This window comes from Condylura cristata, unplaced genomic scaffold (assembly GCF_000260355.1).
Source record: "Condylura cristata isolate star-nosed mole 26May11 unplaced genomic scaffold, ConCri1.0 scaffold00002, whole genome shotgun sequence".
NCBI lineage: Eukaryota > Metazoa > Chordata > Mammalia > Eulipotyphla > Talpidae > Condylura > Condylura cristata.
In genome coordinates, this window is record NW_004567103.1 from 33,937,711 (window position 1) to 33,965,437 (window position 27,727).

General features: G+C 31.8%; 1 protein-coding gene across 8 annotated transcripts in view; it reads right to left on the reverse strand.

The window, feature by feature from the left end:
• Positions 1-726: 726 nt before the first annotated feature.
• GULP1 (GULP, engulfment adaptor PTB domain containing 1) overlaps positions 727-27,727 on the reverse strand; it is a 176,614-nt gene continuing 149,613 nt past the window's right edge. For 4 of the 8 annotated variants that reach the window (XM_004674452.2, XM_012728148.1, XM_012728169.1 and 1 more), the window contains 7 exons: positions 26,406-26,543; positions 18,848-18,964; positions 18,571-18,651; positions 18,079-18,171; positions 10,925-11,063; positions 8,726-8,820; positions 727-2,675 (listed from right to left, as the gene is read on the reverse strand). In XM_004674452.2, coding sequence (XP_004674509.2) covers positions 2,604-2,675; positions 8,726-8,820; positions 10,925-11,063; positions 18,079-18,171; positions 18,571-18,651; positions 18,848-18,964; positions 26,406-26,543 — 735 coding nt within the window. In that variant the 3' untranslated portion in view covers positions 727-2,603. Of the gene's footprint in view, positions 2,676-6,972; positions 6,984-8,725; positions 8,821-10,924; positions 11,064-18,078; positions 18,172-18,570; positions 18,652-18,847; positions 18,965-26,405; positions 26,544-27,727 lie in introns of all 8 variants that reach the window. The other 4 variants (XM_012728176.1, XM_004674453.2, XM_012728178.1 and 1 more) reach the window with 4 other exon arrangements.

Genomic DNA, 27,727 nt, shown 5'->3' on the forward strand with positions numbered 1-27,727 from the left:
TGAATAAATGAAAAACTTGTTCATGATTGTCCACTTGGCCACAACTCAAATCCTGTTATTTATCTATAAAATATCTATCTTTTTAATACGATCAGCCAATGGAACTTTTTACCAAGTATCACTAGGCTAACGGGACTGTACATAATAGTGCATTCAAAGCGATAGATGCTTTTTGTGAAAGAAAAGAAATTATGGCCCTCATGGTGGCACATGGCCTAGGACACAGCACTGCTAGCCAGCTGCAGCTGCTTCAGTGCAGGTTTTATCCCTGGCCCCAGAGCTGACCCACATGGCAGACCTCTTCTGTCTCACCTGCTGCTCAACTCAGCAGTGTACTTCATCTATCTGCCTGCTCTGCTCCCCACTCTGTCTCTGGTGAATCCCCTCACTGCCTCTATAACCTCTGGCCTATAGCCTAATCTGTATGTACAAATAGAAAAGAAATTATGACCTGTCTCAACATCAAGTTAGCTCTTTTCAATACTCAATGAAATATTTGCATATAGCTATATGCGGACTATAGAGATAAAGTTAAAGCCCTTACTTCATGCATTGGAACGGGTTGTGTATTATTTTTAACCCTTTCCTCCTCCCTCCCTTGCCCCACCTCCCCAACACCATACCTTCTTCTTTAGGATCCACTTTAAGATCAGGATAATTTTCCGTAATTAAGTTCAGGATGTGTCTAATAATTATTTAATGAGTAAATTATACAATTAATTTATTTAAAACCATTTATTATCAGCAAAATCAAATATATCATTGAGCTTACATAGAAATACAATTTTCAACTGGATCTTCATAAAAATGCACTAGTGAAATCAATGTTCATAATTAATAACCAATTATGCACTATTTAATCATGCCAGTAGCAGAACTGCTCACCATTAAAAATTGGTAGAGTGACATATCTTTAATGTTCCAAGTGCCGTCTTAGTACTCTATTGCATTACCACTGGTAGTAAATGCCACTAAATATATACCTATTACATAAAGCTTTTTAAAGTACAATAAAAATACAAATTCTATCTGTTAAAAAAAGCCATAGATAAGGCTTCTAAACATCCTCATTATACAAATTCCAAAATACTATATGACAAATAAAATTATAAAGACTCTTTATGAAACATACTCTATTCTCTAATTAAGGTTCAACTTAGCAGATAACGGATAATAAACAAGAAGGCTTATATGTTCTAAAACATTATGGAGATACAAACAAATATAATATTGCATAAGCATATTTGACTTCTTTTCCTAGTGAAAATGTACCTTTAACATATGAAGAAAATTCCTATGTGTAAAAGGATTTATTTTTGAAATCTACCTTCAATCTAGGCTCAAGTTTTTTTTTAATTTATTTTTCATATAATATGAACTAAATTATAAATTTTGATCATGAATTACTATTGCACTAACTACATATGCAGGTCTGTAACATAAGGGCCAAAACTATCAGAAAAAAACATGTTTAAATTCAGAGCTCAGCAAGTTGAGAATGAGGTGCAAATCATTTTATTATTCATGTTAAAGACTTTAAACTGAACAGAAACCTGTGGAAATGAGAATCTCACCTCAGTAAACCAAATACAAATTAAATTTACTAAATAGCATCAATGATTTATAAGGAAGATTGCCACTGATTTTAAAATATTAAAACTAATGGAGCATCATACAACAAACTTTGGTGAGGAAATTTATCTTTATCAAAGAATATATGAGAAGAAAATTCTAATTCAGTGAGAAAATATATATCTGTGTATATATATTTGGCAAAGTAAATATGAGTAATAGACATTGCAACTATACACAGCATATATTCCAGTTTTTAAAAAGAAACCTCAAATCAGATGATGTTTAGATAGCAATGTAACTAATGTTATCAAAAATTGAATATTAAATGTTTTGTTAAGAGCAAATTTTTTCTTCACACTAATTATTTATGAAATAAATATTTAGAGTATAGCTAGTAGTAATTACTAACATTATTACCTTGCAGTTATAATAAATACTCTAAATATATTTGATTTAATTAATATTGGTGTTTATATTTTTGTTATTTGCCTGCTAAAAGTGACCTGGTAGCATTTCATTCAAAGCTTATATCTTCCAGTGATATAAACAATATTTAATACATAAAATGACATCTATCTAATGAAATGGTGACATATTTAATGGATTGAATATAGAACATTTAGTTTGGCATCAATACATTTCAACAGGACTATAAAGGTATCAGGTATGGCTTTTTGGGAAATCAAGAATAAACTAGCAGCATGGAAAATGAGCACAAATTTCAAGATGCATATTATTTGGAACTCAGGTACAAGAAAAGTGTTTAGATAATTTGTCTTTCATTTATAAATTTAACCTACGATACAAACAGAGAGGAATGTAAAAGCAAGATTTACTTTACAGTGGGTTGTCTTTAAAATAAAATGTTACAGTGAATGTATGTGAAAATTTTAGTAAAATAATCTTCAAAAGTTAGATATTCAAAAAATATATTGGCACATGTACAATACCTGTCATACAATAATAATGAATGAAATATATGTATACAAAACAAATTTAACATAAATCAGGATCGCTTGTTCTTGATATCAGCACCTGCTGTCTAATGGATCGAGACAAAATACTGTGCCTTCAAGAGTTAGTCCCATTTTGAACCCCTCCTATAAAACAGAATAAGAACATTATAATAGAAAATTCTCATGGTAAATCTATATAACATAAATAAATGAGACTAAATAAAGTTGGACTCTTCATGTCTTTGTCAACAAAGAAATAATTACATGTCAAATGTTGGCTTATCAAATATTTCATAAGCATATATTCCTGGCAATTCTTTTACTTCCTTTAGAGTTTTAAGTCTTTTAAATAAATGTGAGGTTAGCATTTATGGGAAAGTAGAGAAAGAGACATGAAATTACATATTTTCCAGACTTAAATGTTCTTTTCCAGTAAAGCCTATTTATTAGGCAACTTACTGTGGCTTAACTTCTCTATTGCATTTAAATCTGAGTAAGATAACTAGACCTCAAATTGACAACAGGTTCAAGGTATCCTGAAAGAATTTGAAAGAATTCACCTTTTCTTCTTATAAATTATCTCCAGAATCTGGGTAAAACTCTTCTACAAATGCAAAATCATAACCTGTGGACTGTAGGAGAGCAGATCACGTTGTCATGGAGAAAGCTCCCTCTACTAGTCCTGCTACTGCTTAGAGTTGAAAATTTTCTTTGAACCCCACTCCCCATGTTTTAAATATTACTGGAAATTAAACTGCCTTTGATTGATCTCCTGAAAGTACACAATTGCCTGAAAAGGTTTCTTTTTTCTAAGATTATCAGATAAGAATTAGTGTCAAAGAAATCTGTTCCTCTCTACTCTTACTTTTTCATGAGATAATCAAACCAGAGGTGTCTCTCTTTTCTCTCTCTCCCTCTCTCTCTCTTCCCCTCCCTTTTCCCAGTTTCCCTTTCTTTCTTACTAACAGAACTAAAATTTTGTGTAGGGAGGTAATCTGTACTTTGGGCAAACCACATGCCACATTATTGGCAAATGAAATATAGGTAGCAGTCTAAAAAGTACCAAGTCTCCAGAGGCTGAGATGTGAAACTACATTCCTGATATAAAGAATTGAAATTAAAATATTTTTAATTTTTAATTTATTTTATCAATTAAAATATTTTTTTAATTTCAATATAAAGAACATGACAAAGTAAAAGCTTTTGTTTTCTGTTCTGCTGTGTATGTTCTATTTAATTAGAATGTATCTACTTGTGTGCTACCATTTGTGTATTTGTCTGGAGTTCACAAAATTACTTTCATAGTGAACAGCTGTCTAAGATACTTATCATATTACAAGTCCAATGTAAACATTATCATATGGTGGGGGGAACTATTACTTTAAGCCACCTCTTTATGCAACATGATCAGAGAATGATTTTCATTATGTCTACAGGACAAAGACCACAGCAACAACATTGCTATAGACATTTCCAAGACATTTTTCTTGGTACTTGTAGTACCAAGTTATATTAGTTAAGTGAAAGTCAGTATACTTACCATTATTTTAAAAAAGACTGTTTTGATCACAAAAGAAATATTTTTCCTGTTGTATACTTTTAAAGAGCTGTCAATGCTTAGAAAAGTCAATACCTTAACCTGAAAATATTATACATGAACAGTTTAAGAAATACATTATTTGGATATATGAAGAACTCAATTATATCATCCTCTGACAGAGAAGAGGCAGAGAGGGAGAGTGGCGGAAAGGGAGGATAATATGGCTTTATTGACTCTGGAAAGATTTGATACCAAAGTATTTTCAAATTTTTATCAGTTAATTCTGAAATTAAACAATCATTTCAGTTACCCTGAAAATAACATTTATTGATCTGTTATCAGTATTTGATACTCAGAATAGCAATCAAAGTAAAATAAGGATGAGCTACCATTTTAATAATAAAGTTTTTGTGTCTCTTGCAAGTTTTTATTATCATTTTATAAGGGTTATTTTGGAGCCCCCTTAACTTTCTGTGATCATCTCAATTAACAGATACATTATTATATGGCTCCTTGGTTTTCTTCCTAAGATATAGTTTTCTACACATTTTCCAACTTTCCCCACTCAGTCTCATTGTAAATCATTGTAAATGATTTTATAGTCACTGAATCACTCTGAAGTTTCCACAGCCTCTGAATCTGAAATCTCTATGTAAGATCAGACTTTACTTATGTAGAATAGATATTCTTATAAACTAATATCATATGAAAGACTAATTTTATTCTATTAATAATTTCTTTGTATGAAATATTTTATTCTATTGCACTTCTTTTCTAAAATAGGGAGTAAAGTATATGATGGAAGAAAAGCCCACTCATGTAACAAGTGTCAACATATTGAAGAATGTCTTTTATTCTCCTTTCTATCTGCAGATTTTTATATCAACTTTGATAATACTATATTTGTACTATATATAATTCTTATATGTTTAATATATATTAGATACAATTTTCTATATTCTTAATCTTAACAGCACAAATGACCTGTGTTTTCTTGAGTCCTATAAAACTAGCATGACTTTATAATATTCTATAATAATCTATTAATTATTCCAATATTTACATTTAGTGAGGATGACTAGATATTTTTGTGCAGAGATTTTTACATATTTACAGTTATTTCTCATTGAAACAGATTATATTAAAGTTTTGATATTAAACAGGAATAAGTATTAATAATAAGTTACTCCCAAAGGCATGTTATAAACTGAGATTAGCTAGCAATGACCGAGAGAGCTTGTTTTATCATGCTTTCATTTATACTGATTAGTGGTGAGAAAATAAAATACCCAATTTGCAAAATTAAAATAACATGTAATGTTTCATTTAGTTTCTATTTTCTTCAATTACACTGAATATATCTAGATGTATATTAGCCACCTGTGGTCTACTTTTGTGAATTGCTGCCTTTTTATTTATCTCGTCTTTAGTTTCCTAATTATTTATCTATTTACTTTAATATAATTTATATATATAATATAATTTTAAAGAGAAAAATTTTTTAAAGGACCACAGAAATACTTCTATACTTATTGCAGCATTATTTTTATTACAGTCAATCTATGGAAATAACCTCACTGTCCAAAGATAGATGAGTAGATTAGGAAGCTGTGGTATACACACACAATGGAGTACTACTCAGTTATAATAAAAGATAAACTTTTATTACAACATGGTAGAACTGGAGGTCATTATGCTAAACCAAGCAAGTCAGAAGATGAAAGACATTTATGTGGAATTAGAAAAACAAAACAAAGGCTCAGATGAAACTAAGTCAATGGTAAATCCTAGAAGTCTGAGAGTACAGAAGAGGGAGAGGGAAAGAGGAGAGAGTAGAGGGCATACAACGCACCATGGCGGAGTACTTGCCGTGTCTCGGTGGTTGTGGTGACGGTGGGTGTGTGGTGATGGTGGGTGTGTGGTGGTGGTGGGTATGGTGTGCTAACATACATGTGAGGGTATGGATAACTTGAAATCTATACTATACTGCAAATCAGTGTCACTTCAATACGAAAAACAAAACAAAACTGTGTGTATATTTTTTCTTTCCCTCATAAACTCTCCAATTCAAAAGTCTGATAACTATTCAACTGTATTTCAAATATTTTTAAACTGCCTAATGCTTCTGAAATTTATATGGACATTACTGAAAACTTTCTTCCAAGCTATTATAAGTTGACTTGACAACACTTAACACAATTCTTTCATCTTTCATTGACTTCCCTTGCTTCTTTTTTAGTGTGTGAAATTACTGTAAGTTATAAGCTACACTCTGGACGGTCACCAATATTAAATTGATTTGTCTGGTGGTAACATGTACCAGAAAGTTTAGGTGCTGTCAGTTATGAAATAACTATTTCATGAAATAGCTAAGATATATCAAATAAATATCTTATTTTTAAACAATTTATATTGAAACATGGCTTAATATTTATACTTAATTCTTACATTAATGAGATATTTCTTTGATTTTATCTGTAAACAAAAGAGAAAAACCAAATATTTCACTAGGTATATTAATTCAATATGTCTTATACAACCCACTAAGCTACATTAAGTTTTTACATTATATGCAGGTAAAATTAGTATTTAATAGAGTGTATTAGATTAGTTGTCATGGACTGAATTGAAGAAAATGCTATTTCTCTTTATTTAAAGTGACCTTGCAAGTAATCCTGCACTAAGAGAAACAGACAAGCAATTAGGTGGATAATACACTAATGACTAAGTCATTAAAAGAATAACTTAAAAAATAGGTTATAAAACCTCTTTAAATAAAACTTACATTTAGAGATATACAATAAAACCTGAATATTTATTAACTGAGTCATGCAAATATTAAGGTTTTCTTTTTAAGAATTTGTAAATTCTTTAAAATTATCATAAAAATAATATACCAACCATCTCTGGCGCTACCCACCATGTAAGCAGAAAAGAATAAGAAAGACATTAAGAAAATATTAGAAATGGCAAAACAAATAAACACAAAAATACCATAGACTTAACATTATTTGACTAATACAGCACTAAATCATTCCAATATAGTATTTTTCAAACTAGGTTCCTATAAAAATCTAGAGATGTAGGATTATTTTCAAAATACAGATTTTTTTTGTGACTACCTAAAGATATTCATATGAAAATACTCTATGGTTTGCATAATGTTGGAGAACAAATACACATTAGTGTACATGTATATGTTTTGCCTGGGAAAGAATTAGCTCACAGCAGTATATGCTTAACTGGTAAATTTGTATAAAAGTAAAAGAACTGATTTCATATGAAGTATTTTCATTGATTAATTACCCACTACTTGTGTGAAGTATTTTTAGCATCTGTACCACAGAAAGATGGGAAATTATACCATCAAATAGGAAACACACTGAAATCAACATAAGTTTGATACTGGTGATTATAGTAAAGTTCTTAAACTGACTTTTGTTGGTTTTTGTAATTTCGCTTTTGTTACTTATATTTTTAATAATTTAAATAGTGTATAAGAGATTTGAGGATAAATTGTTAAGTTTTTTTTTTTGTAAATATTTAAGAAAGGCTATAGTAACTTAAGTTAGATTAAGTATTTAAAATAATTTTCTATGGGAAAAGTATTATGAATCATACATCTTGATGCATGTTTAACATATTCTTTGAAAAGCTGGAGGCACATTTAAAAAAAATCCAACTTTTAAATGCAGACATTATTATTTCTAAAACAATAAGGAATTTAATACAATACCAAGAAAATAAAACTGCTTCATAGCTGCAGTGAGCAGAAGAGAATTTATGTTATCTTTCTAGGAAGGAATGTTTATAAACCAGTGTTAGAAGATTAGAATCCATTAATTATTTTACCTTTTCTAGAAAAGTGAATGTAATAATGCAGGCTTAAAAACAGAAATACCTCTTCATTTCCTCTTTTTTGCCAGTTTTATATAATTGGTTTCTGCTTACACTCTACATTAGTCTTTTTGATGAGAAATAGGATAAATGAGCTTACCAAAATGGAAAGGACAAATAAAAACACTATTCTAGTGTTTATAAGACTACTTAGTAATCATGAACCATTGTATAAAACTTGTAAAATCAATATCTGAGTACTTCTAGAACAATTCAGAATTGAGAAATACAAGGGACAGAAAGAAATGAAAAAACCTCACTGCACTACATTCCTAAAGAAGTAGTTACTTGGATATCTGCTTCTTCAATAAGATCTCAGAAATTATGAGCTTCAACTACAAAGCTTCCTTTAAGTGACTGATTTTACTCTTACAAAGATTTTCTTCATCAGCCATTCACAATTTTAAAATTCATTAATTTTCAGGCTGGGATCAAATTTTATAAATCAAATACAATGACCTTTTAATTTTGGGATTTCAAAAGAATGAGCCATTAGAACTCATGTACTTTTGTAAAAGGACACCCAACCCTACAGTCATTGCTAAGTGCACCATTAAAACAAACCAAAACCAAACCTCATCCATAGGGTATTTTAAGAAGAAATATCTATAATTCTTTTAAACTAACAATTTTAAATAAGTTTATAATTTACAATAAAAATATTTCAAGGACACAGTAGTTTTGTTTTATGATGTTCTCTTTGTTCCATACTAAAAACAAATAAGCCATTTATGAGTGGGACTGTTAGCATAGTCACCTGCATCTCGTCTAATTTTGATTGAATATCTGGAGGGAAATCCCCTGCTCCACAGTTAAATGGGTCAAAAGGTTCTGCTCCAAACAGGTCCCTTTCTAAAAGGAAGAAAATAATTTTTAGTAACGACCAAAAGTGAACTAGATTTGAAAGACAGGACTACATCAAGGAATAGCTAAATGAGCTCTTATAAGGGTGACTTAGTTTATGCTAGTCTTTCCTTAGTTTAGACCAATTAACCACTAACAAAAATAGATTCAACTTATGACAATAAAATTGGCTGGTTACAAACAATTATTATCCACAAAAGTTTCTATGCTTTTAATGAATACTTCTTAATATCAAAATCAAATATTTGGTATTAACTACATTTTCTTTAAGCAATTTAAATTTACCAAAATCATTACTGACTGAGACTTTCTTGTAGCATTTATTAATGCCTTTGTTAAATAATAATAAAGCAATATATAGGACTGAGTCCATTAATTAAAATCAGATACATATTCAAGGATCAAAAATGCATCCTGGAGAATACATTTAGTAGATATGAAATATAAATAAATACCTATCAGGTTTCACTTTAAGAAAATTCCTGTGGTCAAAATGTTAGATGATCTTACAGTGAAAATTTGTCTTTAAGTTGTTAGTACAGATAAAAAAGAAAGAGGTATAGAAATATGGCAAAGTGATAACCTATACCTTTCCTACCTAATTTATCCATGTTATGAATCCATCTACCTATGAATATTTGTAGCCCTATATTTACTAAACTTTGTTACTCAGGATAGCAGATATTAAAAAATGCAAAGGATATCGACATGACACTCAGGTAGATATTTAAATAATCAGTATGGTGTTACTTCAGTTTCTTATTAAAAACATCTCTTGAGCATCTCTGCATATATTTTTCCAAAGTCATTTCAAATTCATCAGCGTCCGAAATAAAACTATTTAATCTCCCTCTACAGCTAGTTTTCCCTGTAATAATTATTGGTCTAAAATCTTGAATCATAATTGACTTTGACCTCTAACCAACAGCCTGGTTATTCTGTTTAAATCTTAGAATTTATTAACTCTTCCAAGTTAAGACTTGGATTAAAACCCTCCACTGTGCATATATTGTCAATTTATACTTTAAATTCAAAATCTTGTATATGTCAAACAGTGCCTATGGATTAAGTCAATGAATGAGTAAACCAGTGATGAATTTCAAAATAAGTAAAAAAGCAGTAATAAATAAAGAAATATGGACCAAAAAATACCCTGCTCTGATATTATGACACTGGACACAGCTTCATAAATACTATGAGATGTATTTTCTTAAAAAGATTTAAGTAAATATTTAATATTTTAAATATTATACAAAGCACATTTAGAGGAACTTGAATATCTATTTCAAATTTAATAAAGGATTAAATTAGAAATTTAGTACTTCAGATAGGTATTTCAAAGTATTAAAGATATTTGTAAACTTCAGTTATTTTGAAAGTATTTTAATGTGAACCAGAGAAGATACAATAAAATAAAAATATGTAACATGCTTCAGTTTTCATTTTGAAATAATGTAGGATAACGGGGAGTTGTTCTTTCCATTTCTATGGGAGTAAAGATCAAGACACCGTGAAGAAAATGAGCACACATTGGATGCTTTCTGCTCATCAAAAAGAGACTTCTATGTTTTCTCCTATATATAGGAAGCAAATCAAAAGAGCTATCAATTTGTAGCATTTTAGATATCAAAGAACACTTATATAAGATTAATAAGCAAATCATGAATTTAGTGGAGATATAGGTCTCCCACTAAAAATATCCATATACTCAAAGGAAACTGAGCTCTATTGAACATGTCAAAAATGGCCAAAATTATTACCACCAAAGTTTTTTTTAATTATTAAATTAGAACATTAAAAATATAACCCAACCACAACAAAAATATAGTGATTTGAATTATGATATAAACCACCATGTTCCCAAAAATATCATTATTGGTAAAACAGTTTCCAATTATAATTATTGGTGTTTTTAGAACTATTCTGAGTTATAAAGTACAATATATTTAATAGAATTTGACAAACACATAAAAATAATATTTTAGTAATTAAAATTTTTACTGTACCGTCCAGATACATAATTTCCTAGAAAGTGTTAAACATTTAAAATATATACAAATATAGCAAAGAATATTCATTTTAGGAGACTTACTAATCTCGGAAGATCTACTAGGTACTGGAGGTGGCTGTGTGCCATTGCGAGTAGGTGCTGACGACTGGTGTGAAATTGGAGAAAATGGAATCATATCAAAGATATCAGTTGAAGGAGACTTAGGTGTCACATGGCCGGCCTGCAGTGAGGATAATATGAATTACAGTGGTACTGCCTACAAACACATTGGAGTGCTAAATATGCAGCTTCATTTACATACGGTTCTATAAACAAAAGATTCAGCTGAATCAAATGATCTTGCCATTTTGAAGATCAAACTATCTGCTGAAATATTGGCAATTTCATATGCTTCGACCAGTTATGCCAAATGCATAGTAGGAAACAAATATGTATTTCTATATCTTATAAAAGAAAACATTTTTAAGAAGATGAATAGAAATTGTTCAGAATGGTTTATATTAAAGCTAGAGTTTTTAGAATGCATTTATTTACAGATAAAGTAAGCAATGACAAACAATTGCTGATTGTATGTAAACAGCGACAGATATTTGCTACTTAGTTAACATAATTGTTAATATACTTTGTCACATGACACAAACTATGCAACCTCTATCGACTGACATAGTCCAGATAGAGATGGAAGTACTCTGAAAAATCAGAATTTCCATGCTAACTTATGTTATGACCTCCTTTTTCTGAATATCAAAATATTCTAAGCAACCATCAGCTTGCAACCGGATTGCCTTAGCCTCCTAAGGTGCTACCTGGCTCAGGTGAGCAAGTGCTGCCCAAGGCAGAAAATTCCTCTAGAAAGCAAAAAATATTATTACAACTGACTGATTAATAAAAGTAATTACAACAAAATCATTATTGTAAGGCAGTACTAGAACATGCTAAAAAATAATTAAAGTTCTTTTACTGCCTGGGCAAGAACCCAAATCTTATCACTCTACTCTCTTAAGCTTTTATAGCTCAGTCTTTAAATGAGGAATCTTACTATCTCCCTTAGTGATTTATCTACCAGAAAACTCCTCCACCTAGTCCTTGACTTGACTTTACCCTCTAAAATGTCTCAATAAAAATAAAGATCATTAAGTAGCACTTATGGTTTAAAGGGCCTTTATTTTAGCCAATCAACACTGTGGTAAATGTAACAATGTTAGCCTTAAATTTTATGAATTTATGTACCTATCCTAACTTTAATGGATGTTGTAATCTCAGCTGAAGGACAATACGACCCCAAACTACTCTTAGAAAAAAAGATGATTGTAATCTCTCAACCCAGTTCATGTGCTGATGTCATCCCACTGCTTGCTCCTAATGTATAAAATAAACTTCTGCTAAGAGCAGAACTGGAAGACTTGCACCCAACTCCAATTCCCATGTCTTCCTTGCATCCGCTCCCCTTTTTCTCCTTTCCCCCCTTTTCTAGGAATCTCTGCTCGCCGACACCGCTCCCACCTTGAGACCCTGCCTGTTCTGCTACCCAATACCCCATGATTGGGAACAAAGAGTCTCTGACAGTCACACACTAAGACTGCTATCATTTCCCTTTCTTTAACATTTTACATAGTGTTTATCGGTTATAGATAGTTTACAATGACTACAAGAGGAATTTATCCCTGAGCTCTTTCCTCCTACTTTGTAGTAATATTGTTCTCATAAACACCCTCTCTTTCTCAGGATATACAGATAGCCAAGTCTTTATTGTTAAAAATAAAACAAGACAAACAAAAATGTCTTCACATCTCTTCTGACTAAGCTCCTTGAAAAAGAGCTTTTTTACATCGAACTCTACAAAACCACTTTAATCAGTCTCATCACTGATCTAATTTCTCAATTGTCCTATCTGATGGAAACTGAAAGCATTTGTGCCAATATTTCATCTCACCATTTTCTACTTGAAGCTCTCTGGTGTCAGGTAACAAAAGAAATAAAAATGGTACACAAAGTCCCAGATCACAGCACATTGATTTAAGATATACATGATATTTTGTTTTCGTTACTATATAAGTAGCACACATTTGCTTTTTTTTTTTTTTTTGGCATGGAATAATTAAAAGAATTATCTGCTTAGCTAACCACATGAGGTCTTGGACACTGGTGTCACTGAATGATCATGGATCATGAATACTACATTTAAAAGGTAATGGGTGGTATTAACAGTGCCACCACTGGCATTAACAATCATAGTCTGGAATCCTGCACTATGACAGGGCTGATAGTAATAGAAGAAATATTTAGACAAGGAGATGAGTTATTGCTACTCTGCCAGAAAGAGGTGCATATCTCTAAAGCACATGTAGCTCATGATCAAACGTTTTGTGCAATAGCCATAAAAGAATAACAGAGAAATATATTGAGAAGACCCAGAGGAAAAATAAAATGGACATATGACAATTTATTTGTAAAATGATATTTTGTGCAGTCCATCAATATTTCATTTTTCCCTCAGGAAGCACATGGGACAAAAAAGGTCAGAGGTAAATCTCTGCTGAAGAAGCCCTGAAGAAAAAGTCCTGATGAGGGGGTTGCAGGGGAGGTGGCTTTTAGCACTCTCTCCACAGGAAAATGTCACTGTAAATCTTTCTATATTGTCAGGCTGATTCAATTTTTAAAGTTCACTGTTAAGATACATTTTCAATACATATTTAAATAAGTAACAACTTCTAGAATTAAAATGTCTAGCAGTGAATGTAGTTTTTCATTTTTCTAGATCTACAGTGTCTCTGTAGAGCTTACAAAAATCTTGCTAGTTAAATGGATACAATAACCACATATCCCCAATTAACTACATATCCCAAAGAGAAAGACTGAAATATGGAGAGATAAAATGACTTGTGGAATTATTCGTGTTTATAACTGGAGTGCGATGCTTTTTTCTCCCCTATAGACAGAGTTCTTTAGAATCATCTTTTGTGCAAGTCACAATTATAAAATGAAGTTGTAATCATTGTATGTGGACAGTAAATATTCTTGAATCAATGATCATATATAAAATTTATGCCTTTGTTTAAAAATTCACTTTTGGTTTGTTGTGTAATTGAGAGTTTTCACAATCAGCTCTTGCCTATCCTGATTTCAATAGTTAGTTGGAAAACACTAGGAAAGATAAATAGGCAAGTTTTTTTACTCACAATAAAATACATATTTTAGGTTATAATAGTGCTATTAAGTCTAATCAGTGGTCACACAGTTGATAATTTAAAGGAAGGGTTTTATCCAGTAACAATCGGTTAAATGAAAGGTAGACATTTATTTTACTCAGCAATAAAGTCCAGAATTTCTTAGGACTACAATTTTATTCATGCACTTCTTGGCAACTGTCTGATTTGGTTAATAGTTCTATAGCCAAAAAAGTAAAGTGTAAGCATCCAGACACAAGATTCAAGAGGAACAATTTGATTTAACTTGTTATACCCACATCTTATAATGGAATGATCTTCTTGAGGCATTCATGAGGCTAGGAGGGCAGAATAAACCCTTTTTTCTGATATAAATACAGGCAAGACTGCCATGTGAATGCAATAAATGGAAATCAGATTGTTCCTAGATAATTAGTACCAAATGGTGGAAAACCCAACCTCTAATCTATTGCCAAACCACTAGAACACAGTAAAAAGCAAACAGCACAGTCAAGTAACGGAAATTTTTCGGTGTATCTAAATGACTACATAAAATAAGGACCCTATTTCTAAAACCAATAAAAAGATTTCCACAATTTCAGTGTGATAAAGATGTAATATGGATACTATCAAAGACTATTTTGTTTGCCAGAAAAGAAACCCATAATTGAAACTTTGAGTGGCATTTGAAAGGAGACATGTAAGCATTCTGTTTGTTAAGGACAAGTTAAAAAGTAGCATTCAATTTATATGAGAAAATGAAAAACAGAAGTGGTCTTCGTTCATCATGCATATGAAGAATTTGCTTTACTGAAAAAGAGTTTGGGATATATGTTAAAGATACACTTTTTTTTTTTTTTTTTTTTTTTTAGGAGTTAAGAAAGTTGTTTTATCTTATTCCCAAGCACAAGTCTCTAGTTTGTGTTCTTACAAAAAGAAGTTAATTTATACTGGTTGTAACTAAAACAATGAAAAGCAGTCCAAATGGTGATAGAAAAAGATCAAAAAGAATTCATGCAATTACTATATCATAAGCCCATATCTTATCATTGAATTCCTGATTTGTGCATCCAACTAACTAGTAAGTATCTCCAACTGGCTGTCCAGTAGGCAGAAGTAACATGAACAACAGTGAAATATCGATTCCTTTTCACCTCCCTCTAGTCATGTCTATATCAGAAAATGATACTACCACCAAGAAGCTCAGATAAATCTTAAAAGGTCAGCCTGACCCCTTTTTCCTGCTTCAGTCTTGTCCAATCCATTAGTAAATACTGTAAGCTTTTTTCCCAAAATATATCAAGAATCAAGTTGTGTTCATATTCTCATGTGATAGAATTCTAGATCATTCTATCTACCTTCTTCCCTTTCTCTGACCACGAATATAACCACAGAGATAGTTATGGAGAACTCACATTGGCCTTTATGGTGCATAGAGCAGTCATATAATCCTACTTCTCCATTTAAGTTGGCTTGTGGTAACTTTGCTACAGGCACAAATCTCTTGTCACTGTTTTCCACCCTTTGTATTGATTATTTTTTCAACCACTCAGGTTTCAATTCATATACTGCCTTTTCAGAAAAAGCTCCTCTGATTACTATCTCTAAAAGAAAACTTCAGTTATCTTCTTTTCTACTCTAATTTATTTATAGTATGGATCAGACCTGAATTTTAAAATTTGTTATTCTTTGCCTATGTAATTATGGCCTACCTCCCTCTCTTTCTCCATAACATGGAAGCTTTTTAATTGCTGATTGGGTAAACATACGAGATCCTCAGTGCCCATAGATAGCCCCTGACCCTGATCCACCTTCTGCTCAGTTGTCCTGGTGCTTTCAGAAGATAAAAGAGGGGAGGGCTGTTTTATCATCACCCAAAACTCCTTTATTCTTTCCAAATAGACTTTGCTCTAAATGATGCACTTAGCTCTTCTTCTGCAGGACTATGTATCCAAAAGTTGATGGATCATATTTTATTTCTTTTTTTAAGTTATTTTTATTGTATTTATGTATATAAGAACTGGGGTATGGGCCACAGGTGTAGGTGGTGAGATAATTCACCAGAGACAGAGTGGGGAGCAGAACAGGCAGATTGATGAAGTACACTGCTGAGGGGAGCAGCAGGCAAGATAGGAGAGGTCTGCTGCTCCATGTGGGTTATCTCTCTGGCCAGGGATTGAATTCCTGCCACAAGAGCTGGTGATAGCTTGATAGTACTGAGACTTTAAGCCCTGTGGCACCAGGAAGACCCCTTATTTTATTTCTATGTAAACACAAAATTGAATGAATTACAACGACTTTTCATATGAAATGAATTCCAGAAACAACTACCTTATTAAAACTGCTTGATGGCCCTCCCTGGTGGCGCAGTGGGTTAAAGCACAGCACTAAGATGCTAAAGCCACTTCTGCATGAGTTCGATCCATGAGTTCGATCCCCGCCTGCCCCGGAGGTGACCACATGGCATGGCAGACCTCTCCTGACCAGCCTGCTACAATCATCAGCAGTGTACTTCGTCGAACTGCCTGTTCTGCTCCCCACTCTGTCTCTGGTGAAGCCTCTCGCAGCCCCTGAGCCTCTGGCCTGTATCCCAGTTCTGTATGTACAAATAAATAAATCTTTAAAATAAATAAATAAATAAATAACTGCTTGAAAAATTAACTTCTCCTTCATTTACTTTATATTACTAGTTCGTTTCACAGGATGTCTTAAACTCAGACTTTCAATAAGACAACAAAGTGCATTACTCTGTTTTGGAATCAAAGGTTGAGAGGGGTATGACCCAACAATAGTCTGTTCCTTCAGATGGGGGTAGCAAGAACAAAAATTTAAAAAATATATAATTTTGATGAGAAGCAAATAGAGATGGTAGTGAAGAGACAAGCCATGAAGGATGCTATAATAAAGTAAAAATCTGAAGAGGGGTGTTCCAGTACTTCGTTGTGCACAGCAATGTCCCTCAGAAACACAGGAAGCTTTCTCATATCTGCCATGACAGCCTCGCTATCACAAACTACATGCCAAGCAATGGAAATGGAAATACCAGAGGCTCAGTGTAGAAGATGGTTTGGAGGAAAGATTTTTGACCTATTTCTAGGACACACCTAATTTGAAATCATAAATCTCACTTGTTATAGGCACATTCTCCATGGTGATGGAAAGATTAACAGGTAAAATATACCAGCAGTACATGGCTATATGTGTGTGTGTGCGTATACATATATATATATATAACATAAATACACCTTATATATGTGTGTGTGTGTGTGTATATATATACATAATATATATACCCTAAAGAGTTTTCTTTGAGTTAGCATAGAGAGTAAAACTACATAGAAATTTGCAACAAAAATTATTTTCAAAAGTTTGCATATGTTCTAATTGATTCAGTTCATAGTATACCATAATTTATATATTAAATATTTTTAAGTGCAAAGTAAAATAAAATATATACTTTAATAGTATTAGCAGTGTAGATGATTCAAAAAGAAGAAATATTCTCCTGGATAATTTTCCTTAGGAAAAAAAATTTAAATTCCACCTCCCTCCAAAAGATTCTATTAGCCAAAATCATGAAGGGCATCATGCGATACAGAGAAGAGGATTTCAAGGTGATGATAAACTAAAAGTAATTTACCTATAAATACCTGAATGTTTCAGATACTACCACTCATTTCAGTTTCTGAAATACAATTGTGTATTTGTATGTTGTTGCACATGTTGCTGTGTAACACAGGAAACTAAATTCAGTATTGTTAACAGCCCAATTTTTACAATGAAGTTCAGAATTCCAGAGGTAGATTAGCATAACTGCTGAATCTAACCTCTAGATTAGCATAACTGCTGAATCTAACCTCAGTAAATAATAAGAGGAGTGAAAGAAAGAATAGGCCACCCAATGGAAAAAAAAAAAAGAATTGAGTGTTGAATTTCCAGTGTTTTTTGTAACCCTGCTTAGGTTTAAATTTTTTAATGAAAGAGTATTATTTAAAATATTGCAGCATTAAAGATTCAGAAATGTTTTGTCACCATGAAGGAAAACATGGACATGCTCTTTATACTCACAGGAGATGCTGAAACTTGAGTTATTCTTAACTGGTTTTCCAAATCTTGTACTTTGTTTTTAAGTTCCATATTTTCTGTTTCTAAGTCTTGAATCTAAAAAGCAAATGATTATTGAATAATCTTCAGAGACTTTTTCTTGGAAAATATTGGTTGTTATATTGGCTACATTCATGGATAGGATTTCATGTTATTTAAAAATGTACTCTTGTGCATGGGGAAAAAAATTATATGATAAAGCTTGGGAAATATCAGAGATTTCTAGGTCACTGGAAAGACATATTTTATTAAATTTAAAATATGTTTTAATGTGTGTGCAAATTTCATGCTCCTCATGCCTCATCAGTGTATTTTCTTGTTGTTCTGTGCAATCTGTGCCCATGATCTTGGAGCACAACCGCAAGACAGTGAAACTTGCTCATGATGATTTTGAAGAGTGGAGAGAGGGTGTAATTTAATTACAAAGGAATCTGATCTGCATGGGAAACCACTTACCCAGCATCTGCTGCTTCTGCTGCTCTGATCCCCATGAGAAGCATCAGGAAGTGAAGCAAAGTCACATGAGAACACTAAGTTCTTGTGGGAATTCAATATAAAATGGTTAAAAACTGTGCAGGGGATCAGGAATGAAAAATTATAGGAACACAGTGAAAGCAGTTCCAATCAGTGTGGGGGAAATTTAATGGCAGGCCTTCTAAATTTGTTTGATGATATGCAAGTTTCCCTGTGTTTACATCACATAAATGTGAAAAAACAAACTTAGTTTACTCACTCTTTTCTGTAACCCTGCAATCTGTTTTCTGGTTTCAACATCTTTTCCTCCAGATTCTAGGAATTTCCTGTATGCCAGGTCAAATGCTTGACCAATTGTTAAAGTTATCTCTTCAGCCTTTGTAACAATCAAAGAAGATTTACATTTAGTAATAGCATATCAAACTGTTCTTTGAATCAACAAAATCATTTACAAGAGTTACTTCAAAGGGGCAATGCTGGGGGTGGAGAAGGGATTAGTGAGCAGAGTGGTCTATGCTCACATAACAGTTCAGTGCTTAACCATGCAAAGCATACAACAAAAGTTTGACAAATAGAAATTGGCGGCCAGAGTTCTGTCCATTTTCTCATCTCTTTTATTAGAGTGTTTTTCCCTAATTTTCCAGCTGCCATTTCTCTCATTACTACTTATTTCCTAGGGAGAAGTGTTTGTTAAACTTGGAGGTGACTCGAATGAGGCCGGCTGGGTGGGGTCTGTGGAAACTTGAGGTATGCTCTCTCTAAATGGAGCAACTGCCACTCTCACTTCCCATTTTTGTTGATTTGTGAAAATTTGCAATTCCAACTCAGAATTGTCAGTTAAATTTGAGATGAAGTCAGAGATCTGTTTTTTATGAGAGCTTTCAGTTTAAGTTAGGGTAAACAGTATTCTCATAAAATAGTGTTCACTGAACAAAATATATTTTAGCTGAATTTGCTACCATAAATGGCCTACAATCTCTGATCAATTGTATAACTAAAAACTATGACAAATATCCAAAGTCCATCAACTCATTAGCTCAAATTTATATCTTGATCAATAGCATAGTGCCATATATTATGTAAATAATAAAGATCTATGTATTTAATTAACATTATTATAAGGAGACATGGTAAAGGCATTAACTGATTTAATGCATCACAAAGATGTCATATCTATCTACAAGACCTCCAAATGACATAAAAACTGGTAGTAAAATTAAATCTTAAAAACACCATGGTTTAATCTACTGTCAACTCTTTTATTATCAATCTAAATTAAAAACATGCTTTTAAATAAAACTCAGATTGCTTAAGACATTTTAATTGATTTCACTATTTGTTTAAGGAGGACATTTATTTATTAAAAAAATTTTGTAGCTATTATCCCAGTTAATTGAAATAGTAAACTATATGTAGGAAATTATATGTTTCATAAAAAAAGAAAAAACAGAAGTTACACCAAAGAATAGTAAAAAAAAAAGCTAAATCCCATATACTAAATTTTGTGTCCAATGATTCAGACTAATGGAAAGGGTATCTATGAAAAAAAATTGCGGTGTATTAGATCTTGAGATTATATGTAATAACAAGATATAATAAAAGTGGTCATGATAGGTTGTAGAAGTAAAATGATTTTTTTTCTGTTTCTAAAAATTTCAACATAAAATATTTTAAAATTATGGCTATTTTCTACATTTTAATACTCTAATTAGACTTAATAGTTAATTTATTCATAATAAAATTTCATTTTACTTAATTATGATATCGATGTTCCCTGTTAATAAGATGTTATCTTCAAATAATCAATGTGTATACTATAGAAAATCTTTAAAGTAATACTGTTGATACATCATTGAAAACACTTGACTTCACATTGTTGGCATAAAAACCAATTGTCTTTTTATAAGACAAATATTTTATGTTAAGACATATCCTTTTATTAAGAGACCATCTAATGGTCTGGTAATATTGAGCATATAATACCTCACTTGATTCTCATAATGGCTCTGATTTGGGGATTGTTATTATCTCCACAATGCATGCAATGCAATTGTAATTCTGAGGTTGTTTAACTTGCCTAAGATCTCATGATGAGTGAGTAGAAAGACTCTGGAGTTCAAATCCAGAATATCTGACTTGGGAAGCCTCATACATTTAGGAGGGAAGGGTATAATTAATATAAAATGAGATGTACAAGGCATAGTTATACAATGAGGTGATTTGATAAATCTAGACTATATAAGCACCAAATTAATTAAGATATAAAAGTTTTCTTATGTCTGCCCCTTCAGCCAAATCACTTTTCTTATTGACAATTACTGCTTAGATCTATGATCCTAGAGAGGAATACATCTAGAGAGGAATAAGAACTCAGTTCTTAGTTAACAATAAAACTGTTTTAAATATTCTTGTAAAGTCTTTTTGGAGATATATAGTATCATATCTAAGTAAATAGAATGGAATTAGTAAATATAGGATAGATCTAGGCTTAACATTAAAAAAAACACACCCATAAAATTGTTTTCCAAAGTAATTGAAAGAGTAAACTATGTGTAGGAAATTATATAAGATCTTTCATAAAAAACAAAAAAACAGAAGTTACATAATTCATTGGATAATTCATTGGGTAAGTTACATTTATCCAATGAATAAATTACATTCCCTTCAGCAGTAAGATTTCTAATTATTCCATATCACATATTGAGTTTTTTAAAACAGCAGTTATTTTACTCAATGAGTGATGCTATCTCAATATATTTTTAATTTGAATTTCCCCATTTAATACTTAGTAGTCTAGTTTCATGTGATCTTCAGCTTTTCTTATATTTTCGTTAAAGAACTGCATAAACAATGTCATCTCTTCCCTATTTGAATTAGATTTTTGTGTTGTGATACTGATGCTGAGAAATTATAAATTATGTATATAAATTCTTTTTCAAATATCTGTATCTGACTTGTCATTTCCTTTACTAAGACAGTTTATAGATAAACAAAAAGTTTAGTGAAGTAAACTTCACTTACCTTGTTACCAATCTTAAGAGAAAGCATCCAATAATTCACCATTAATTATGACATAACTTACAGTATTGGAATAAGAAATACCGTCTACTACTAAGATGTTGTGAATTTTATCATCACTTAGTCAGAATTTTGTCTAGTTCCTTTCCTGCATCTACTATGATTTTATTGTTGTTGCTGTTTAATTATTATGTTGAATTAGGGCTTTCATATGTTCAACCAACCTTGTATTCCTCAGATAAACCCAATGAGGTTAGAATATATAATTCACTTTATATCTATATATATTGCTGAACTCAGTTTGGAATTACTATATTGAAGAGTGTGAAAGCTATATTATAAAAAACATTGACCCAAAATTATCACTGTTTTGGTAAGATCTTTGTTAGTTATTATTTGAAAGTAACAATGGCTTTATAAAATGATTTTAGGAGTACTTTTGATATTCTTCAAATTCTGGGGTTATATAAAACTTGCACTTTTAATATCAATTTTTTTTTAGAATTAATAAAAACATCGAGGGTTGGTAGTTTTCTTGTCAAAATTGAAAATATGTTTAATTCATTTTTTTTAGATTTATTTATTTATACATACAGAACTGGGGTACAGGCCAGAAGTGCAGGGGTAGTGAGAGGACTCACTGGGACAGAGTAGGGAGCAGAACAGGCCGAATGACAAAGTACATTGCTGAAGGGAGCAGCGGACAAATCAGGAGAGGTCTGCCGCACCATGCGGATCACCTCCAGGGCTCAGGATTGAGCCCATGCTAAAGTGGCTTTAGCTTCTTAAAACTGTGCTTCAATCCCCTGTGCTACTAGAGAGGGCCGAAAAAATATGTTTAATTCTATGTAAATTCACTATATTCATGTGGGTTTTGAAGACATTTTTATTATAAAATTTTAATTGACCCATAGTGTTTTTAAATGTTTCTCACAGTATAGTTTTTTTTTAGTGATTGCCCTAGAATATACACTATACTTACATAACTTATTACAGTCTAGCAGTGTTTTCATTTTTCCAGTGCAAATGAGATATTAAAGTCTTTTACATCCCTTCAGTCTTCCCCTATTTTATGAAGTAATTAATTGCCTTGCATTTTCTATATAGAGATTTAGAGTCAGATCAGAGAGTATTTTGTGCTTCTACTGTCAATAATAATTGAGAAAGAAAACACTTCCCATGTTGGCATATCCTGTTATTTTTTCCTTCCTCATGTTCCAAGTCTCCTTTTTTTATTGTGTCTCTTCTGTTTAGGGAGCTTCCACTAGCCATTCATTCAGGGCAGGGCTACTAGTGTTGTATCATGTGTTTCTTTATCTGGTATTTTTTTAATTTCTTTTTAATTCCTGACATTTTTTTTTTCTGGCCATAGGAATCTGGTTTGGTAGTTGTTCTTTTTTTTTTGTTTTATAATGGGCAAGATACTTTGTGTTGCTTCTTTGTTGCTTTAATGGTTTCTAATGAGATAATACTGTCTTTCAAATTAATTTTCTGCTATAGGACATGTCTGTCTTGTTTTCAAGGACTGTCTTTGTTTAGAGTTTGCAGAACTATGCTGTGTTTCTGTGTAGAAATATTTGGATTTATTCTGTTTGCTGCTCATTCAATTTCTTGAATATATGTTTTGCTAAATTCGTTATGTTTGAAAGACTGTATCTTCAAGTGTTTATTTCTAAGGTTACTCTTCTTTTCTCACTTTCCAAGTCTCTGACTTGACAGTTGTTTTGTTTTTTTTTTTACAATATTCTTCTGCCCCCACCTTTCTGAAGCTACTGAATCTGTACACTGAATTTTTTTTTTTGTACACTGAGTTTTTAAAAAAAAATTTTAAATTTCATTATTGTATTTTTTTTTTTTAAAGATTTATTTATTTGTGCATACAGAACTGGGGCACAGAGGTGCAGGAGTGGTGAGAGGCTTCACCAGAGACAGAGTGGGGAGCAGAACAGGCAGATCGACGAAGTACACTGCTGAGGGCAGCAGCGGGCGGGTCAGGAGAGGTCTGCCATGCCATGTGGTCACCTCCGGGGCAGGCGGGAATCGAACTCATGCGGAAGTGGCTTAAACTTCTTAGTGCAGTGCTTTAACCCGCTGCGCCACCAGGGAGGGCCTCATTATTGTATTTTTAATTTTGTTTCTCATATTACTCTCATCTAAGTGTCGGGATCTATTGGTCAACTATTTCATTTATTTGAAATCTTCCTTATCTTGCTGAATGATTTTCAATTGAATCTTGGACATTATGTTACTGTAAATATTATTTAAATGTTATCAATTATGTGGCTGCTTCTTACACAGTTCTGGTAGAGGAATGATAGTGAGACAGAACCATGTCACTGCTGCCTCACTGGGGAGAGAGGTTTAGCTTCCTCACTGGGCCTCTTTTCATTCCTGTCTGACAAGGATGGGCACTCTAGCCTCCCATGTGATCCTCACTGTCATGCTGGGAGAGTGTTATCAACACAACATGATGTGGTTAAAAAAGTAGCTAACTCCAGTCTGTGACATACTAGATAAATTCCATCTATCTTTCAAGCTCTCAACAATTTCACATTAATTCTGAAAACATAGAGTACAACGAAGGAATGAAACAAAGACCTCAGTAAGAGTAGATGGACCCTGGAATGGGTCACAGTTATGGAAGTAACTTAGCATGATGGAAAGAATGCTCTGATGGCAATATAAGCTCTGATACATTTTAAATCTGTGTCTGTTAATACCTAATTGGTCATGTTGAAGAAGTCACTTCTCTGTCATTTCTTAAAAATAAGAGAAAGGAGTGTACCAAGTGGACTATAACTATTTTCCTGTTTTAATGTTCCATAATTGATTACTTAAAATGGAATTAGAAAGGGTAACCTTTCAAAAATTCTATACACATATTAATTTTATGAATATACTCATTATTCTAATAGGCCAAATAAAATATCATTATTAAAATAATATAATGAAACTTTGAAGAAATATTTTTTTGAGTTCATGAAGGTAATGGCAACATAGAGTGGCAGAGATTTTTTGTACCCTTGCATTTCTAAGCCAAGACTTCCATTTATAGCACTTGCTAAGTGCAGATTTTTGTTAGCTCCAACACAAATAGATAAGAACTTACATTTAGAAACAGAAACCAAAGAGTTGTATTTTTAAAAGGCATTCCTTATGAATATATGTACACTAACAGTGGAAGTTACTGCTGAAGGCTTCAATAATTATTTTTAACCTTAAAGATAAAATAAAGCTAATATACAAAGAGAGTTATGGGTAAGAAATTTAAAATTCAGAAAATGAATTGAAATCAAGATCAGCCAGGAAAAGAGCCTGTGTTTTAAAACAATATAACACAGAAATCTTAGCAAGGTTATGTTTTAAATAATCATGTAACAATTTTGGGTGGGAATCAAATGGAGAAAAAAAAAACTCATAGCCTTAAAATGTAATAAGGCTATTATTTATAAAGAACTTTGATAATGATAATGAATATTTGAAAGATTATGAGGCAGTGTATTTCCATGGGTAAGCCAACAAGAAAGAAATTAGTTAACTTCTTGATGCAAGTACAAAAGGTTATTATATCTTACATATAGAGGATATTCAACAGATATCAACTTAGGTCTCAGTCACATAGAGGAAACCATCTTTAGGATAAAACTAAAAATCAAATTGAACTTCATATAAGATACCTTCTTATGCACATCTTATATTGGTAAGTATATTTTTCTGACTTATAGTGTTCGTCAAGTTCTAAAAAGGCATGATTATGAATAGGTTAATATATTAATTTGTCTTTTGAAAACACTATAGTTTTTAAAAGATATAGATAATAATTTTCTCCACTTTGATAAATTTTTTTTGATACTGCTTTTTCCTTAAAAAAATGCATTGAAAAGCTATTCTCCATTTGATGTAAGAATTACACAGACAAGAAAAAGGTATTTGTTCAAAGTTAACCTACTAAAACCAGAGAAATAAATTATATAATAGTGATAATATTAGTCCTCTATCTTTTTATAACATGAAAAATGAACAAATTAATTAAATTCTTTTTCAGCCTAAGTCAACACAGTTGTTGAGGTTAATTGTCCTTCCTTTACTGTAGCCTTCATGGAGGCAATGTGTGGTAGAAAGTCTGACCTTACATTGTATAATAGGATCTGAGACAATATGATGATTATATTTATAGTAAAGAACTAGGGGTTTCCTTAAACTTCCAGAGAATTAAAGAACTATTAATGACTTATTTCAATGATTGTCCTAACATCTTAAGAACTTTATATTTACAAACACATCACTGAACACAATTCTATTACCTTTTGCAAAGTTACAATTTCAGAATAATGAAAATCAAGAAGCAAATTTTCAAAGTATTAGAGATTTTTTTTTAAAAAAGATGAATGATAAGGGTTTTCTCTCTTGGAGTTTAAAATACATATTTTCAGCAGATTAACCAAATTGAGGCAGTAAAAAAAGTACTCAGCTCACCATTATTCATTCTATTATCAGCATATTACTGTAACATATCTGAGATTAAAATTACAAATAAATGATTATAAGAAATGAATGCACAACATAAGCAAGCATGACTGTCTAAGAAAAGAAATTTGCATGCAAACTTGTACCCACGAACATGAGAATTTGGTTAGGGATGAACCCTGAAGCATATTCTCATGACACAATGAATCTATTAGTGCAGTTAAGTATTTGCAGACCTTACTCATTTCCAAATACTTTACTAATGCCGGAAACAAGACAATTCTTGGCTTGTAAAAGAGAATAAGCCACCCTAAAACATCTGGCATACTTACACACTTTTCACTGTCAAATACATAGCACAAATGTTTATTTGACTCAGAATCTTTGCATATGAAAGTGAATATCCTCTTGTCAGTTTTATCATCTGCACAAAATGATATCCTATGAAGCTGGCAATTGTGTTGGACTTCCTGTGAATATAAATAGAAATAAACACAGTTGATGAGATTTTTCCTGATTTTTCTCAGGTATGAGCTTGTGTTAATAACATAACTTATTTTAAAAGTGAAATAATTGTGTCACATTTGGATTTTATAACTGTGTACATTCCAAACTTAAACAAATATATAATAGAAATGACTTCGTTCCTAACTCAGTACTAAATTAAAAGTCATTTTTATAGTGCTTAGAAAAATACAAGAGGATCAGAGTGTTATGGACTATCTCAGGTATAAGTAATCTTAAAATATCATTACTTTAAACCTTGTTATTTTCTTAGCACAGTGTAGTCCAGAGAGATTAAGATATTTCCAAATTGTTATGAAATTTACAGAATTCTTTTTCATCAGAATACTTCATCTACCTTCTACTGCAAGCATTCCAGTATAAAAATATAACTTCAGCTGTATACAATTTCATGAAACATATTACCACTCTTAGTTTTTCTTTTTAAGCTGTGTTTCACACATTTTCATAACAATTCATAAAATCATTCTTGCAGGCCCTTCCTGGTGGCTCAGCTAAAGCACAGCACTAAGAAACCAAAGCCACTTCCGCATGAGTTCGATCCCCACCTGCCCCGGAGGTGATCTACATGGCACAGCAGAGCTCTCCTGACTTGCTGGCTGCTCTCCTCAGCAGTATATTTCATTGATCTGCCTGCTCTACTCCCCACTCTGTCTTGGTGAAGCCTCTCAATGCCCCCACAGCTCTGGCCTGTACCCCAGTTCTGTATGAATAAATAAATAAATCTTTAAAAAAAAAATCATTCTTGCAACTTCTGTTGTGTTTTCCATGGGAGTAAATGAGGAAGATCAACATCTTCAATTTTTAACTCTCTTACTCAACAAGCTGATAAACAAAAAGATGAATATTATAATTAGGTATTGATATTTTTTCATGTATATGTACCAATCATCTGACATTACATATTTCCAAATTCAGTGCTGATGTGTAAGCTTGCTAATACTTATCTATACTGTTTCAATTCCTTCTCACCAGACAAAATTTGAGTATATAAATTGAGATATGTAAATACATTTTAAGAGAATTTGCCTAAGGCACTGCAGTCTTTCATTGTATGCACCAAATGATAAGATATCAAAGGGTTTCTTGGTAAGTATGCAGATTAAAATGCAGATTACATTGTATTTTT